General features: G+C 40.6%; 1 protein-coding gene across 4 annotated transcripts; it reads left to right on the top strand.

Moving 5' to 3' along the window:
* Positions 1 to 411: 411 nt before the first annotated feature.
* On the top strand, positions 412 to 15,786 carry LOC134438855 (uncharacterized). Of its 4 annotated transcripts, none has more exons than XM_063188554.1 (19): positions 412 to 925; positions 2,448 to 2,786; positions 4,194 to 4,286; positions 5,984 to 6,091; positions 6,442 to 6,534; positions 8,431 to 8,484; positions 8,673 to 8,765; positions 9,722 to 9,796; positions 10,434 to 10,541; positions 10,749 to 10,823; positions 10,947 to 11,054; positions 11,242 to 11,343; positions 12,996 to 13,085; positions 14,058 to 14,150; positions 14,516 to 14,614; positions 14,698 to 14,716; positions 14,862 to 14,895; positions 15,314 to 15,396; positions 15,490 to 15,786. In XM_063188554.1, the coding sequence occupies exons 1-18, from the start codon at positions 562 to 564 to the stop codon at positions 15,329 to 15,331; spliced, it is 1,965 nt and encodes a 654-aa protein (XP_063044624.1). In that variant the 5' UTR covers positions 412 to 561; the 3' UTR covers positions 15,332 to 15,396; positions 15,490 to 15,786. The 4 variants fall into 4 exon arrangements, with proteins under 4 accessions (XP_063044624.1, XP_063044623.1, XP_063044622.1 ...); XM_063188553.1 differs by having other exon boundaries at positions 8,431 to 8,529; positions 15,508 to 15,786; XM_063188552.1 differs by having other exon boundaries at positions 8,431 to 8,529.
* Positions 15,787 to 16,848: the final 1,062 nt, after the last annotated feature.

Below are 16,848 nucleotides of genomic sequence, written 5' to 3'. Positions count from 1 at the left end.
TGTAGCTACCATGCCAAGGCCCCCATTTACTGTTTCCAATTCCAGTCAAGACCCCCTGACATGACTGGTGCCACACACATTTTTTGAGGTGACCCTTTCTCACACACAACCATGTCTGTGTGTCAGTGCCCCACTGGGATTTACATAATGAAGTATTTATTAGTGGGGAATATTTTTTATCTTATTTTTATTTTGGTGTGCATTAATTATTCAATAATTTATTTTGTTTTGCTAAACGTTTCCTCCCAACCTGCTGCGGCCCCAAACACCCTCTCATGGCCCCCTGCACCATCAAGCCTCAGCCTGCACAGTCAGACCAGACGATATGTCACATGGTTGGACAGGACGCAATGATTGGTGCTGAGTCAGAGTCAGAGCGAGGCTCAGAAAACAGTGGAAATACTGGGGAATTGCTGGGTAACGGTACAGGCGTTGAGTCACGCGTCTGTCAAATGATGAACAAATTTATTCGCTCTGGTTTTATATTAGGCTATGTCCACAGTTTAGGCTACGTCATTTTATCCTTGATAGCATGAATGAACATCGCCGCCAACATTTGCAATGACTTCCAGAAAGTGGGGCGTGCTTAGCATTTTGTGTCTGTTTGTTTTCAGACTGGGAAAAGTTAGCAGAGGAGAAGATGGAATTCTGCTTCCCTGCTTTACAGAGAACCCCTTGTCAGAGGAACTAAAAGTGGAATGGAAGAGGAGGGACTCTACATTAGTGTATTCGTACCAAGGACCAGAAGGCGAATTCCTATCTGGAAATAACGACAATAGGGCGTTATTCTTTGTCGCGGAGGCCATGACGGGGAATTATTCTCTGCTTCTGCGTAATGTCACACAGAACGACCTAGGAGGCTACACATGCAGCGTGAGTGGGAAGGGAAAATACTTGGAGTGCGTTGTTGAGGTGACGGAAACTGGTAAGATCTCACACTCGTTCTCTACATAATAGTTCACTGTAAACTCCGAAGTGTTCAACAAACTCAAAAATTATTGGAAACTCATTGGCAATAATGTGTCAGTTCTGTCACAAAATGTTATTGGCCTAGGTCAATTACAGCCCGTGCTAGAAGTTTTGTCGCCTATCCATGTTGTGGGAACAACAGGTAGGCCTAATAACCTGACGTTCAAGCAATCACTTGGCTTCAGAAGTCATTCATACTACAATCCTCCCAAATGAAGTTTTATATACAAAAATAAATGTCTTGCACCGAAGAAAGAGTAGGCCTAGGCCTAGGCCTAATCATTTAATGGGCTATTGCCGATTTTGGCAAGACAAACGTTTTGTCGCCTATAAAGTCATGTGAAAATGAGCAGATACGTCACTTCAAATACACAGATCAGGTGTCATACTTAATCACTGAATCACTCTCACCTCTCCAGAAAATCAGCATTGGCCATAAAGGTCAGAGTTGTGCAAGCGTCAAGCCGAACACGCTGCTACTCGGGGCAAACGTCGGAAATATTCAGCACCATACCCGCGGACAGTTCCCGTTCAACTTGGTGTCGGAATGGCGGTATGAAAAAGTGTAGGAATAGCGGTTTTCATGGATTAAATCATGAATATGTATAGGCTATATAGAAGCATTGCTCTAGGAATAGTGAATATGTTACCATTACTCATTGACCTTCACTGTTTTTCATTTTATTGTGTTGCTTTTCATAATTACAATGACCCAAAGACCCTGAAGTAGGCCGGAGGAGCTGTTCAGGTGTGGTGCTGAAATCTGCTGCAGATACCTCAAGTAATACAGTTTCCCCCCTATACAATCATGAATCCGGTGGCCAAATGAAGCAATGTACATTTTCATAGCATGCTCTAGGAAGCATGAAAGAAAGTAGCCTACAGCTCATCTCTGGGTTGGGGGTCGTACCTGCAAACTTCCTGATTCAAGGTCAGTTGTTTAATCACTACTCTTCCCCAGATTCAACCGTTGACATCTTAAGTGTCATATGACAGATGTGGTTCCAATTTGCACACTCAAAGAAATTGTGTTACGTTGTCATTTCTACTAAAAAAAAATCAAATGTCAACATGAGTTGTTTTAATGGTACCTGAAAACCTGTCAAGAATGTGTCGTGTCGTCATCTGGACGTTTTTGCAACATTAAGTACAAGAGCATAAAATGTTCCATTTCACAGTAGGCCTACTGTTGGCGAATATGTGTTGTGTTGAATCACTATGAACATGTTTTGGCACCCTGTCTGTCAAAAATTGATTATAAACACAGCTAAGAGAAGAGGGTAGTGTGTGTGTTTCCCATCGATGTGTCCTTGAGCAAATACTTGACCCCAAGTTGCTCCTGGCGGCAGGGTGGTACCCTGCGTGGCAGCCACTTCCACCGGTGTGTGAATGGGTGAACTTGAGGCATACAATGTAAAGTGAACTCGAAGGAGTGGAAAGGCGCTATGTAAGTGCAGTCCATTTTACCTTTTTTTCAGATTACCTGATGGTCAGTGGAACAGACCGTGCCGTCAGCCCCAATGTTGGGGAAGAGGTGACGATGACCTGCTCTGTGCATTCCCATAAGCCACTTGAGGAGGTGTCATGGAAGAAACTAGAGCCGGACAGAAGCTTTACCCTTGTTGCACTCTTCAAAGACAATGAGATGTCTGAACACGGAACCTATCATGGAAGAGCATCATTATTTGGATCGGAAATTCCAAAAGGCAACTATTCACTGAGACTGACGGGTGTCAAGACAGAAGACAATGGGGAGTACATTTGCGAAGCGCACAGTGATGCGCTGTCAGCCAACAGAAGTGTGTCCATGAGTTTGGGTAAGATTTTACTGAACTCTTAGTCTGACTTACTCCATCAGGCCACATGATAGCGTTCCAGTTTCCTCAATCCTCACACAACCATTTGAGTACTGCGAAGTCAAGAGTTGTTTCTGAACGAATGAGCCAATGAGGATCGCCGGGTGGGATGTTTCATGAATGGGCGGCGTTAGGGCTCTTTTTCTACTTGTCGCTCTCAGGTGCGTCATGGGTTGAGTTCAATGTGAGTGGCTGAATTGGCAAAAATGATGGACAAATTGATTATCCCATCACCGGACGCCAGCTATCAGAGTTCGGTGGTAGAACATTAGTAAACCTTTCTCCCGAAACCTTATACGATGGCACTTAGGTAGGTCGGTAGGTTGCGTGTTCAAGCCCACAGTGGCGAACTAGCGCCTGATCTCTGCTAACACTGGTGCCATGACCCCGGATGTGAGTTAAGATTAGGTGGGTGATTGTGATTGTAACGGATGCCAACTAGCAGAGTTTGGCGGTAGAACATTAGTAAACCACCTTCCCAAAGTATGGTTAGCGCTGAGCTATCAGTCTGGAGCTTTAGCTCTGTGGTATCATGCTGTGCCTCCCACTGGGGCATTGACTGGTAGGTTTGAGCCCCGAGTGGCAAACTACCACAGATGATCTGGGTTACACATGCAAGGATTTTTGATAAGGAGCCTCATTTGAAAACATGTTGGTTGTGGGGGTATCCTCCACTACCCAGATGGTAATGAAGGTGAAACATACCCGCTGCCAGGAGTCAGATATGCCCTGCATGCCCTGTAAGAGTCAGTTCTGTCAGAACCATTTCAGTCAAGAAACACAAGAGAAGAATATAAATGAAATGTCTTTTATTGAAATTATGAATTACATTTGGCGGTATAGCTCTGTTCGGAGGAACCCCCGTATTTCCATGAGCAGCATGGAAAAGCATTTAGTCAGGGGGCAGCAGCAGTTTCGGAAATTCTCACCCCAGCAGGACAGGGCGAGAGATAACCCCCCATGAACAGAGCCAAGCGACGTGACAAGAGAACATGTCACATCATACACGACAAGGTGGAGCAGGGGAGGTGGTGGGTAGCAAAAACCGAGCAGCATACAGTTGAGAGGAAGTGGATAGAATTTAAAAGGCGTGCCGAAGCCGTGTGGCCAATCGCTAGGAGAGAAAGATTATCAGCTGAGGGAATGCACCTGGATCAATTATGAATAATTAGATGAAGGGGAGGGCGGCAAGCTTCTTGACTACCATGGCCTGGCCAGAACTGACGTTAGTACTTTAATTTATGCACTCTATTTTAGGAACATGGAATGTAAGGAATGGAATGAAAGGAATATTTTCAGAGCTCATCGATCAGTCTTCACAAGTTAAGTTAAGAGTATGATGAAATCTTATCTTTCTTATTGTCACAGGCTTGTCATCTATGCACATATTGGTATTGGCATCATGCGTCGCTGGAGTTGTACTTGCAGTTGGTGTTATGATGATCCTTATTGCTATAAAAGGTAAGCTCACATACAGTACAGTATTCCATCGTAAGAATGCCTTTTGATAACATTTGGAAATGTTTTAAATGGGATAATGTGTACTATAATCTAAGTACCGCAAGAGTGTACCGAAATCTAAGGTCATATTACTGTTATTTTAGGCAGGTGAAAAAATGTAATACCGTTGAACATTTGATTGAAGTGTACTTGTAGTGTACAGTAACATTTTTGCTAAGTAGTTTTGTGTATGCTTTTTGAAGAATGTGTGTTATTAAGTTGCTCTCTAACTAAGTATACAGTACACAGTAATCCACACTTGAGGTGGGTTGTGGACATAAAGACAGAAATGTACTACATGAACGTATATAATAGCAGTACAAGGGTGTAGGCGACAAGTGTGTTTACAAGTAAATAATTAGGGCTAAATTAATGTTTGTAAGGAAAGTGTACTGGACTATGTATCACTTCCGTAAATGCAAACAATGTTTCATGTTTTTTCCTCATTGTTTGATGAAACCGTTGCGGACGACTTAGTAAGGTGGTTGGGCCTGCTCGTGCTTCTTGTGATGCTGCTCAAAATTCAATGAACTAATCAGTCAGTCAAAGATCGATAAATGACATTCTATTCAGAGGATTTGGAACCAATGCCATTTGCACATTTCCTGTACCTTGATGAGAGGCTATGGCTCATTGTCTCGTTGGCTGTAGTAATGTACATTAGTATCAGATTAACTCACCAGGCATTTTTTTCTCTGCCACTAGGGAAGATTTTTCTCGTTTATCAGGCAAGTGACAGTAGGGACTGCCTGCAGTCGGACGCGACTGACTGACATGGCCTGATGTAACCCCATGATCCGTCTGTGCAGCTAGTGATACACTTGTTTACAAGATGGTAATGTGAGTTATCAGTCTGTAGCACTTGGACTCTCAAGAGTGAAGACATATTAAAAGAGGTGGGAGTTTACTAGCACGCGTGTTACAGCGGTGTAGTCTACTTTTTTGAAGTGGGTATACTGTTTATATTTGAGCAATTTTTTTGAAGTGGGTATATACTGTATATATTTGCCCTATTCTAAATAAAGGATCAATCAATTTTAAGTGGGTATACTGAAGCCCTTAAAGTTTTGAAGTGGGTATACTCCGTATACCTGCGTTCTGCGTAGACTACACCACTGGTGTGTTAGGAACATAACATGAAATAATGAATTAATGCTCTTGAGAGCTCTATGGCTACACTTGTAGGGCCTACAATAGGCTTCACGATGAAATTCTTTGGTCTGTTGGAAGCACTTCCATGCATTTTGTAAGGGATAACGTATTACAAGGCGGACCGTAATGCAATAAGCCTGAACGGAGTGATACAGCACCCAGACACAAAGATGACGACAGATAAAATTCCTTTTGATTGTCCAATTGAACACTGTCTTATACTGTACATTTGACGAGTTTCGTATCCACCATTTTTTACTTTTCCATTTTATTATTGAAAAATACCTATCATCATCTTATTATCTGTGTGTGACTGCTTGCCATTCAAATATTTTGAGAACATACTTTTTAAACCTATGCAAAATGCATTTTGCAATGGAATGCCCAATACAAAATGTCAATTTCCCAAAATGTTCCAAAATGGATATACGTTATTTTGCTACGAAGCTCTTCAAATGTAACAGACGATATGCGCTTAAAACGGATCACTTCATTTCTTTCCACAGACAGAAATCTGGCAGATTCAAGCAGTGCAGCGGTATGGCACTGTGTACTTGCCATTGGTCCAGGAGTCATTATGTCTTTCGCATTTGTTATTTGGGGTGTTATTGAAGGTAAGTCAGCACTTGCCTGCTATACTGTGCTGAGGCCTTTATCACAGTGTTTTTTTTTATCAGATAGGTCAGTAAATAGAAAATAGGACAAATTAAATTGATGGTACAGATGCAGTCAATCATGGGGTGTTAATTCAACACTTCTGTTAATTCAAGCACGTATTCCACAAGTGTTGAATTAACACTACAACATGTAGGGCTACTGTGTTAGGTTGGATGTAATAAACCTGGGACCTGCTGGGCTCCTTAGCAAAAATGCACCTCAGCGCCCCCAAGTGGATTTGGTGACCTTGACTCAGCACAGCACTGCTGTTACAGTTTCAATTTCCCATAACATCTCTCCTTTCCAGGACAGCAGGGAGAAGTGGTCACATGTGCAGCCCTCAACCTGACTCGAGTGATATTGCTGTTCAAGATCAGCCACGACACGGCAATGCAAAATGGTAAAAGTGTGATTGTGCAAATATGAAATACAGTATATTGTAATGTATGTTTAAGTGTGATTGTGCAAATATGAATATATATGAATATATCGGCTGCACTACTGTTCAAAAGTTTGAGGTCACCCTATTTTTCCAGTTATCTTTTGCAATTCAAATTGTAGACATACTGTATACTGAATAGCTTGAAATGGTGCAAAGGTAAGAACTGAACAGCCAAAGGTGGGAAAACCAGTTTGATTACCCATCAATTTGGTTAAACTGAACAGAAGAGTGAAATCTAACCAATCTGTTTCAGACTTTATTACATAGGATAGGAATATGTCTTAATGTATGGAACCATTGAGAACCTCAGTTTCTACCCTTTCCAAATGTAGGTGTATGACACTTGTTGCATTGGTACCTCAGCTACAAATTCAAGTCAAGATAGCTACAGTACCTGAATTTATAGTCATCAGAACGAACCTGATGGGGCCTGTTATTGTGAGTTCACGATTAGTTGTCTCAGCATGTTTCAGTATACAGGCAAGTGCCATACATCACTGGAAAGCTTAGATTCTCCTCTCTTGAATGTTGGGTCTAGCATCTAACGTATGGTTCAACTGTAGCAGACATCTGCTTTTGCATGCATGGTGCTCATATTGGGGGGGTGGCTGGAGATTCTGTCTGGACAGCATCTAGCCCAGGGAGTAAGGATACAACCGCAACAGGCTATTATTAATGCCTACGGTGTCTACATATTGATTGGCCAAAAGTTTAGAATAAGTTTTGACAAAAAAATGATTTTGGTCTGGGCATAGCTTTGAATAAAATGGAATGTAATTCATTGTAACATATTGTCGATAAATTCATTCCACAGTTCTAATACCAAATTGCTTACAATGTATGCTTTCATTTCAGAGAACAATGACACTATAAACTGATTTTAAACCAAAACTGAAATTAAAATGGAATAAGCTAAATACTCAGAAATGAGTATGGGTAAAGTGTGGTGGCCCCAAACTCTTGACCGGTAGAGTACATTTCATATTTGCACATCACATTTTTGCAATCACATTCTTTTGGTAATTACTACTTTATATATCATATACTATGTTATATATCATCTAAAGTAGTAATAACTATAACCTTGGCTTTTTACAAATATGTATATACATATACTGTGTGTGTGTCTGTGATGTAGATGATAAAGACACAGACAAACAGGTAGACTAATACTTAAACTACAGCATCTTACATACTTCCTGATTGACTTGGTGATTAGAAATGAGTATTGTGATTCCTTGCTGGGAGGCAATTCTCCTTTAGTTCATCAATATGTCAAATAACACAGATGTCAAAGAACAACAGTGAGCAGCTGATCCTGAGGGATTTATTGTAACAACCGTAATTTCTTTCTTTGACTTCTCATACTATGTATGTGCATGTGCTCATTGTAATGGCTCATTGTTCATATGAGCTGGTCTGCACCTTACATGATTTAAAAGTGAATTGTAGAAGCTGCTAATGTGGATAAGGTCACTAAACAGAAAGGACCATTCACAGTGACTTTTGACACTCCTGGACACCTTCTGGACACTTTTTCTCTTTTTTGACTTTTTGACTACTTGGCTGCTCTGGGCTCTTTGAGCTGTGTGTGTGTGTGTGTGTGTGTGTGTGTGTGTGTGTGTGTGTGTGTGCGTGCGTGCGTGCGTGCGTGCGTGCGTGCGTGCGTGCGTGCGTGCGTGCGTGCGTGCGTGCGGTATGTGCGCACCTTTGATCTGCCTTTGGCGAAATGTATGTATGTGTGTGCTATATGGTTAATAAATGTGTAATGTCTTGTGTATTCTGCATTTATGTATGTATTCTACTGAACACCTTCATTTCCCTCGGGATAAATTATTCTTTACTCTACTTTAGAGTCTGAGAACCTACAATTATCCTCAATTCCAGGATCCTCTTCCCAACAAAACGGTGAGGATGTTGACACTCAGTCACATGTTTGCCCCAGATACCCAGGTGAGGGAAGTAATTATACATGTCAGACATGTAATTGTAGTACAAGAAATCAGATTATTATTATTACTGTAACACTATTTCTAATTGCCATGTAACTAAAACACAAGATGTATATTACATCATGATGCTAAACTGATCTTTAGATGTGGATACTGTGGACACAGATGTGGATGTGCCTGAAGTGTGTGGGAACCCAGATGTATCCACAAGCCCTGGATCCCCTTGTCGAGAAACAGGTGAGCATGTTGATATTCAGCCACATGTTTTCCCAGACGTCCAGGGGAGATGTGAAATGCATTACTACTGAATGTCTACTACTTGTCATTTTAAGCATGCGGTTATAGCATAAGCCTTGTTGCCCACTTCATGTATGTCTCCTGTCATTGAACAAGCAAATCACTGTTGTCACTGCTTCTAAGCTTGTTCTAGTGAGTTGACTTTTACTGCACAAATACACAGAAAGCAGCAAAAGCTACATGAAGCACCTAAGAGTCACCAAAACCAGGAAACGCTGCAAAATAGGACAGATACGGCAGAAGCAGAATGAAAGCATGCAAACAAAACTTCAGTTGGTTGTTGCCAAATGTCATAGCTCATTACTATCAGTGATGGGCAAAATGTATTCATCAGGCCTTCCGTGGTCAACCAGTAGGGCACTTGTCTACCATGCGGCCGACCCGGGTTCGATTCCCGGCCCGGGTCATTTGCAGAACCCTCCCCATCTCTCTCCCAATTTGCTTCCTGTCTATCTCTCATACTGTCCTGTCATCAATAAAGTCAGAAAAGACCAAAAAGTATCTTTTTAAAAAAATTATTCATTAGTTACAATCCAGTGCCACATACTCCAAATGACTTGGTTTTACCTGTCCAATTCAGCTAGGTGATTGGGTGGTGGAAATATCACCTGGTTGAGTAAAACAAGGTCATTTGGAATATGTGGCACTAGATTGTATCTAATGAATCCATTTGGCATATCACTGATCTGATTACCATAACATATGCTGAAGTTCAACTTCAAACTGTTGCCGGCTTTTATTTTCATCAATGTATAGTCTGTTACGTCCGATGTTTTTTGTAGCTTTAGTTATTTTTGGTGTGTTCGTGCAGTTGGACCCATCCAAAACACTCCGATTATAAGACACTTACTGAATAGGACCTACTGTACATACAGTATTTTTTTTTGCCTCCACAGGTGACTGCAAAAGCTTCCTTTCCAATAATTGTTTTTTCCTGGAGTACATCATAATTACCAATGTTTTAACTTGGGGTAGGTATTGAGTGCATGATCATACACAAATATACATATGTAATTGTGTTTCTATATTCCTTGTGCTGCTATATTGTCTCCTCAGGCAAATTTTAGATAAACAGAAAAAAGATTGTAATTGCCCTGTCAAGATACAACCATATCAATAGAGGCAAAGCTAGAGCATCTATACTTTAGACATTGTCATGGTACTTCCCCCCCTCCGTTCCTCTTCCTCCATTCTCCTCTCTGTCCCTTCTGCCCGTCTCAGCACCATGGGGAACAGAGCGTTCAGTTGCTCTGCTCCTCAGCTGTGGAATGCGCTTCCCCCTGACATCCGCAATATTGAGTCTTTACCCCTGTTCAAATCAAGACTTAAAACTCATCTATTTCAATTAGCCTATTCTTTATAATTCTTTAACCCTATTTTGTTTTCTTTTATTTTTATTTATTTTCTATATATTTATTTTTTGTTTGTTTACAGTCTGTTTATCTGTCTTGTTTTATTTTGCCTCTCTCTGTACAGTGTCCTTGAGTTTTTTGAAAGGCGCTTTTAAATAAAATGCATTATTATTATTACTTTGATATTACTACTTTGACATTGTCATGATAGTCACGAATCTCAGTGTGTGTAACTGCATGTTTGTCTTCATTCCAGTCATCTTCTATAACATCTGGTATGTGGAGGGAGACAGTAAAGTTTTGGCCTTTGTTGGCATGACATCTGGATTATCACTTCATATGGGCATAAAATTATTCTTTGGAGGTAAGGACACATTTTCATCCACTGCACGTGTGGAGTTATTTTTAAAGACTTGTATTAATTTACTTGCTTGATGTAAAAAAATGCGCACAGACATTGTTTCCAAAGTCAAGGTCTGTAATGCCATGTACAAAGTGCTTATGGTATGGTTCTGTTTTACAGTACTGAAAGTGTTTTGATAAGTAAACAGCTATAGATGTTCTGTTTCAGGAAAAGGCTTTCTGGAGATCATGGACTTCTTTTTCCTTTTCACTGTGTATTTTAGCTCACGGACACTAAATGATGGTATGTACCGTACATGTTTTGTCAGAGTAGTACAGCAGTATGTGGGACCAGCATTCATAGATTGGTATGACATGATATAATGTGAGGCGTGTATCATATGAACCAACCATCTTTTTTTTGCAGATGTTTTCCAGAGAATGTTCTGTTGGGTGATGGTAACGTCAATATTATTTTTGCTGTCTTTACTATTTTTGCGTTGGGAGAGAATACGGAATGAAGGGAAGTGTGAAGGTATTTCATATTTCCCTGTTTTCAAATCATTTTCTTGTTATTCTGCAATGCTCTATACACATTTCAATATTTTGATGCAATACAGCATACATGCGTTGTATTTTAAATGCTGGTGCAAATTATCATGATAAAGTCACTGTTATGCATTCATGGTGGTATGTAATGTGTGCTTAATCTTTCTTTCCAGAGCTGCGAACCCTGGCTTACCTGGTGTGGGTATTCATTGTGCGTCTCATCCTAAGTGCCATCATTTTTTACTTACTCCTTCAAGTTTTGGAACCTAATGAAGGTATGTGGCCCAGGGCTGTGAAATCTAGCCAGGCCGTGCCCTCCTAGTGACGCAACACCTTCAGCGTTGCTGCTTGTCAGGTCATGAGCAATGCAAGTACTTTCTGAGTTCCAGAAAAATCAGGAACTCGGGGGCGCTGTGGCGCAGCGCGCTAAGCCTCCCACATTTGGGCTTGCATGCCCACAGGGACCCCGGTTCGAGTCCGGCCGGGGTCATTTCCCAACCCTGCCCCATCTCTCTCTCCCAATGGTTTCCTGTCTCCTCTCGTACTATACTGTAATATTAAAGGCCAAAAAGCCCCAAAAAATACTTTAAAAAAAAATCGGGAACTCCTCCCACTTTGTTGGGAAGCAAACAACCATTAGCAAACCAAGGGAGGCGGGTCAACCATGCCGTTTGGGAAATGTTAATTGTTGTGCTCTTGAAGAGATTTGAAAGTCAATGATAATCAGGCTAGTGAAATCTTTGTACTCTGATGACATTTACGATGACAGTGCTCACACACGGCCCTGCCGTGGCTCTAATGGTAGGGCACTGGGCTGCAACCATAGAGGTAGAAAATAACACTAGAGGTGACCCCGCCCCCCTTCTGACGGCAATCTGTGGCGGCCATTATCTGTAGGTAGGTCTGATAAATGGAAATGAATGGACAAGGAGGCTCACCTCTGTCAAAAAATAGCTTAATAATGTGAAAATGTCCATCAACACACTCTACAAGGACAATAGTTGAAGTGTGTTGCTAAATATGTGCAGAATTAATATAATTTGATTTTTAGATGTATTTTATCGACTCATATGATTTAAGTAGATATTTATCCTGACATTTCAAATCTGGTCTTTGATTAATGGGTTACTTCATATTCACACAGTTTTAATCCATTTTGTAACAGAGGTGGGCGTGTTCTCCATTGACTTGAGTTGACTGAAGGTGCCTACACTACCTACAGACAATGGGAGGCGCCATGTGCCACTTCCCAGTGCTGTCGCGAATTGCCATGTCCACCCTAGTGTTATTTTCTACCTCTATGGCTGCAACGCTGGCGAGCCAGGTTCAATTCCGGCCCGGGTCATTTGCCGACCCCTCCCCATCTCTCTCCCCATTCACTTCCTGTCCACCTCTCAAACTGTCCTATCATCAATAAAGAAAAAAAAACAGTACTCACACTCCTTTGCAATGAGGAGTGTGAGTTGTTATATGTTTCATTGTTATATAAAAATGTGTGCTTAAAAACAAATCATCCACCCCCAACCCCACCCCCTCAAAAAAATGGAGGAAAGGTGTAAAAAAAAAAAATCCGGTTAAAAAAGTAGATGTAAAGAAGAATTGTGTGACTTGTGCGGCCAAATACTGGTGAAATTTCATTTTGGCTGGTAGAAAAAAACAACTTACTGGCCACTTTAGTGAGTGTGTGTGTAAAAAAAAAAAATCCGGTTAAAAAAGTAGATGTAAAGAAGAATTGTGTGACTTGTGCGGCCAAATACTGGTGAAATTTCATTTTGGCTGGTAGAAAAAAACAACTTACTGGCCACTTTAGTGAGTGTGTGTTTGGCTAGTAAGATTAACATATACTAGCCATTTTGGCTGGTGGTGAAAAATGTTAATTTAGGGCTCTAGTCTATGGTGCTTCAGATCATCTTGCTTCACCCCACAGAGCTGGCTGGGTTTCTCTGGACCACCGCACTGCTCCACCTCCTGGCACTGTGTGGAATATTTGATTGCCTAACGGACAGCAAGCTGACTGGTAAGCCAATGTCAAAGCACAGTGTACTACCATTGCCAATGTCAAAGCACATTGTACTATCATTGCCAATGTCAAAGCACATTGTACTATCATTGGCAATGTCAAAGCACATTGTACTACTATTGGCAATGTCAAAGCACAGTGTACTATCATTGGCAATGTCAAAGCACATTGCCATGGCTCAATGGTTAGGGCTGTCCTTTAGATCAGAGGGTTGCAGGTTCAAACCCCACCCTTACCGGTACCTTCATCCATGGCTGAATTAGTGCCCTTCAGTAAGGCACCTAACCCCACACTGCTGTTACCAATACCTTGCAAATAACTGTAAGTTGCTTTGTATAAAGTGTCAGCTAAGTGTAATGTAATGTAATAATGTTATGTAATATTGACCACCACTGACTGTTACCAAACTGTCCTTCATGTATGAACTGTGTGATAGGATAAATAGCTGTCTGCATATTACCAATATAAGAGTGCATGGTAACACTTTATTTTAGGGATACATCTATTAGCACTTATTCATACAATGTTAATGCCTGCATAAGTAACTTGTAAGGCATGTACTAAGCAAACGCTAAGGCCTACTAGGTCCTTACTAAGGTTAAATTGGTAATAAATACCTTATTGTGCATGAACAAGACATTTGCGAATACATGCCTAACAAATGTTTGATTTTGCTTTGTACATGCCTTACAAGTTACTTATACAGGCGCATTGTATGTATTAGTGCTAATAGATGTTTCCCTAAAATAAAGTGTTACCAAGTGCATTCATCCCAAGTAACATGAATGTCATGCTGCCCATATGCTGCAAACATACATTTGATTGCCATTTCCATAAGGGAACAGTGGTGTGTGCACAGTCAGATGAAGTTAACATAGCAGAGACCTAACCCTACATACCATACCTAAGCTTATCTTGTTACTGATGTTATTATTACCTAACCTTACCTTTCTACTTATGTTATTACAGAGTGCCCAAAGAAAGTACTCTACGTGTGTGGCACTTGCGGCCTAATTGCAGTTAACGCCATTGCCCTTGGATTAGAGTTAATTTGGAAGTGGCGTAAGTATGTCTTCATCACAACTGTCTTGTCTTCTGTTGAATATGGGAGAGAGGGTTTTATTTTATGTGTAGAGATTTCTTGAGTACATTGTGAGAGTATGTTATACATCAACTGTTGTGTGTTGAGCATCTCACATGCTGGATATGTGAGAACCAAATTCAGTGTATTTTCAACCTACTGACACCTGATTAGTCTGTACTTCTGCAGTCACTGTTAGGCAATAGTTTAAGTTAAAAAAAGAAACAAAGTGCTTTAACAGCATATTTCAAGGTAAGGGCATACCGTATATGGGTGGGGTACGTTCAGAATGTTCAGAAGTGGTGTTGATGGTATGATGCACTAATTTCGTCTTTTCATTTTCCAGAAAATGGAGAACGGACCGTAGCAGATCTCCGTGTCATTGTTGTTCGATCTGAGTTTGCATTTGTTTTGGGCTGGATGTTCCTATGGAGCCATGCTTACTGTGAGTACAGATGGAACTTTGTTTTAATGGTGTGACATTGTGAAGATACAGATTATATGAATAATCGGTTGTCTTTTCCATAGGGGAGGGATATAGAGAAAGGTATGACATTTTCAAGTGAATTCTTGTATCAAATTTTGTTTGATGAAATAAGCAATCCATTTTGATGTTGGCTATAGAAAAACATGTTTTTGTCTGAAATGCTGAGCCAAGACATTGTGACATTGTTCTTGTATTACTTTTCTAGAATATGGAAAGAAGTGAACACATTTTGGAGTCAGGTACAGTATATTATCGAGTATTTTAGACTTCCTTTTCATATTTTAGCAGATAAAACAACCATTTTAGCGGGGGGGAATACAAATTGACTATTAAAATGGTTATTTAAGCATTAGAGGTAATCCATCATGTCAAATAGCCAATAGCTTTATTCATTGCTACTTGTCAGTACTTTTTGGGCTCAAGAAACATGCCTACCTTGTGCTTGGCAGTACGAAAAGTGTTAATAATACCTTTGAAAATCCACAGCAGAAATGTAAATGATTGATTATTATTGATTGGAGAAAAGAGTCAACCTCATTATTAATCAGACATGATCCCAAAGCATCTATCAAGACAAAAGCCTGGATTTGTATGCTCTGATGAGTACAGAATGGGTAAGAAAACTCCTGTGGTTTAAAATAAGCTTCTTCTCAGCAGGATCGGGGCAGAAGTTAGGACATCACTATGTCTACATATTGTGGACCAAAGGCTTCTGGTGTGCTTACATAATAGCTCGAAAGGTAAGTTCATTGACAACATACTATATATTTTCTACGCTATGTGTCAAGGTTTAACATTTGACTTGAATTGCAACTGAGAAGTATATTTTTCAGACATTTTGTCTTGAACAGGGAGATGGTCAAGGACAAGGCAATGAAAAGCTGTGGGATACCATATGGAACACATGGGGATTCAAACTCACTCAGCTGTCACTGGACTCGGTGGACAGAAAATTGAGCTTTTTCAAAGTTCTAAAAAAAGGGGTACTCATTCTGTGTCATAGTTATGTAGGTGAGCTGCAAACATGCACTTTTGGCATACAGCATGCTTAGGCATGTTCACTGTCTTCTGCCTTAACAAGCTTTGTTGTGCTATGGACTATGTATGTCAATGCCAGATGGGCAACTACTACTTAAAGGATTTATCCGGAGTTGGAACAAATTTGCCTGTTTTTTGCATGTTTGGGATGAAATACAGTCACTCTAGAGCAAAATCAAGGCAAAAGGATGCGTTTTGAGAAAGTTTGATAATATCACGTTAGCCTCGTTAGCCATATCAGCTATGCAATATGAAAGATGCGGGCATCGTTTTTCGGCGGTTACACACATTTCAAAAACACAACATTTTAAAGTCTTGCACAGCTCAAAACAACGTCACACTTACCTCGTAATATGTTGAGGGTATCCACACATAAACCCAAGTGTCCAAAGTCCTTCATGTATTCTTGAAAGGTCTGCAGAATGTGTTTTGTGAAGCTACTACCTTGAGAATATCTAAATTACGGTCAAGACAACTATTTGACACTAAAGCCCACCAAGTAGATTGCCGAGTGCGTCGCACCATCAGCTATGATTATTTCCATAGCGAGTAACCACAGCTGATGGTGCGACGCACTCGGCAATCTACTTGGTGGGCTTTAGTGTCAAATAGTTGTCTTGATCGTAATTTAGATATTCTCAAGGTAGTAGCTTCACAAAACACATTCTGCAGACCTTTCAAGAATACATGAAGGACTTTGGACACTTGGGTTTATGTGTGGATACCCTCAACATATTACGAGGTAAGTGTGACGTTGTTTTGAGCTGTGCAAGACTTTAAAATGTTGTGTTTTTGAAATGTGTGTAACCGCCGAAAAACGATGCCCGCATCTTTCATATTGCATAGCTGATATGGCTAACGAGGCTAACGTGATATTATCAAACTTTCTCAAAACGCATCCCTTTGCCTTGATTTTGCTCTAGAGTGACTGTATTTCATCCCAAACATGCAAAAAACAGGCAAATTTGTTCCAACTCCGGATAAATCCTTTAATACAATGGTCAACATAGCTGTGTTGCTTTATTGACAAAACTGTACTGCTTTGTTATCTGTGGTTTTGTTGTACAGAACCAAATTGTTCAATGTAAATTGATGTTGGCACCATACTATGTTTTTGTTGTCAGATTATATTGAGCTGCTGTCAACTCAATGAA

The sequence above is a fragment of the Engraulis encrasicolus genome, chromosome 22 (genome assembly GCF_034702125.1).
Source record: "Engraulis encrasicolus isolate BLACKSEA-1 chromosome 22, IST_EnEncr_1.0, whole genome shotgun sequence".
In the NCBI taxonomy this organism is placed as follows: domain Eukaryota; kingdom Metazoa; phylum Chordata; class Actinopteri; order Clupeiformes; family Engraulidae; genus Engraulis; species Engraulis encrasicolus.
The sequence above is the reverse complement of the archived record's forward strand: the minus strand, read 5'-3'. Positions and strand labels throughout refer to the sequence as shown.

What these genes read in the sequence shown, in the direction of transcription:
- LOC134438855 (XM_063188553.1), top strand. Translation starts at nt 562, where the DNA reads ATGACTTCCAGAAAGTGGGGCGTGCTTAGCATTTTGTGTCTGTTTGTT. An exon ending in TGTTGAGGTGACGGAAACTG is followed by an intron (nt 926 to 2,447) that starts GTAAGATCTCAC and finishes CCTTTTTTTCAG; the next exon opens with ATTACCTGATGGTCAGTGGA. An exon ending in TATTTGGGGTGTTATTGAAG is followed by an intron (nt 6,092 to 6,441) that starts GTAAGTCAGCAC and finishes TCTCCTTTCCAG; the next exon opens with GACAGCAGGGAGAAGTGGTC.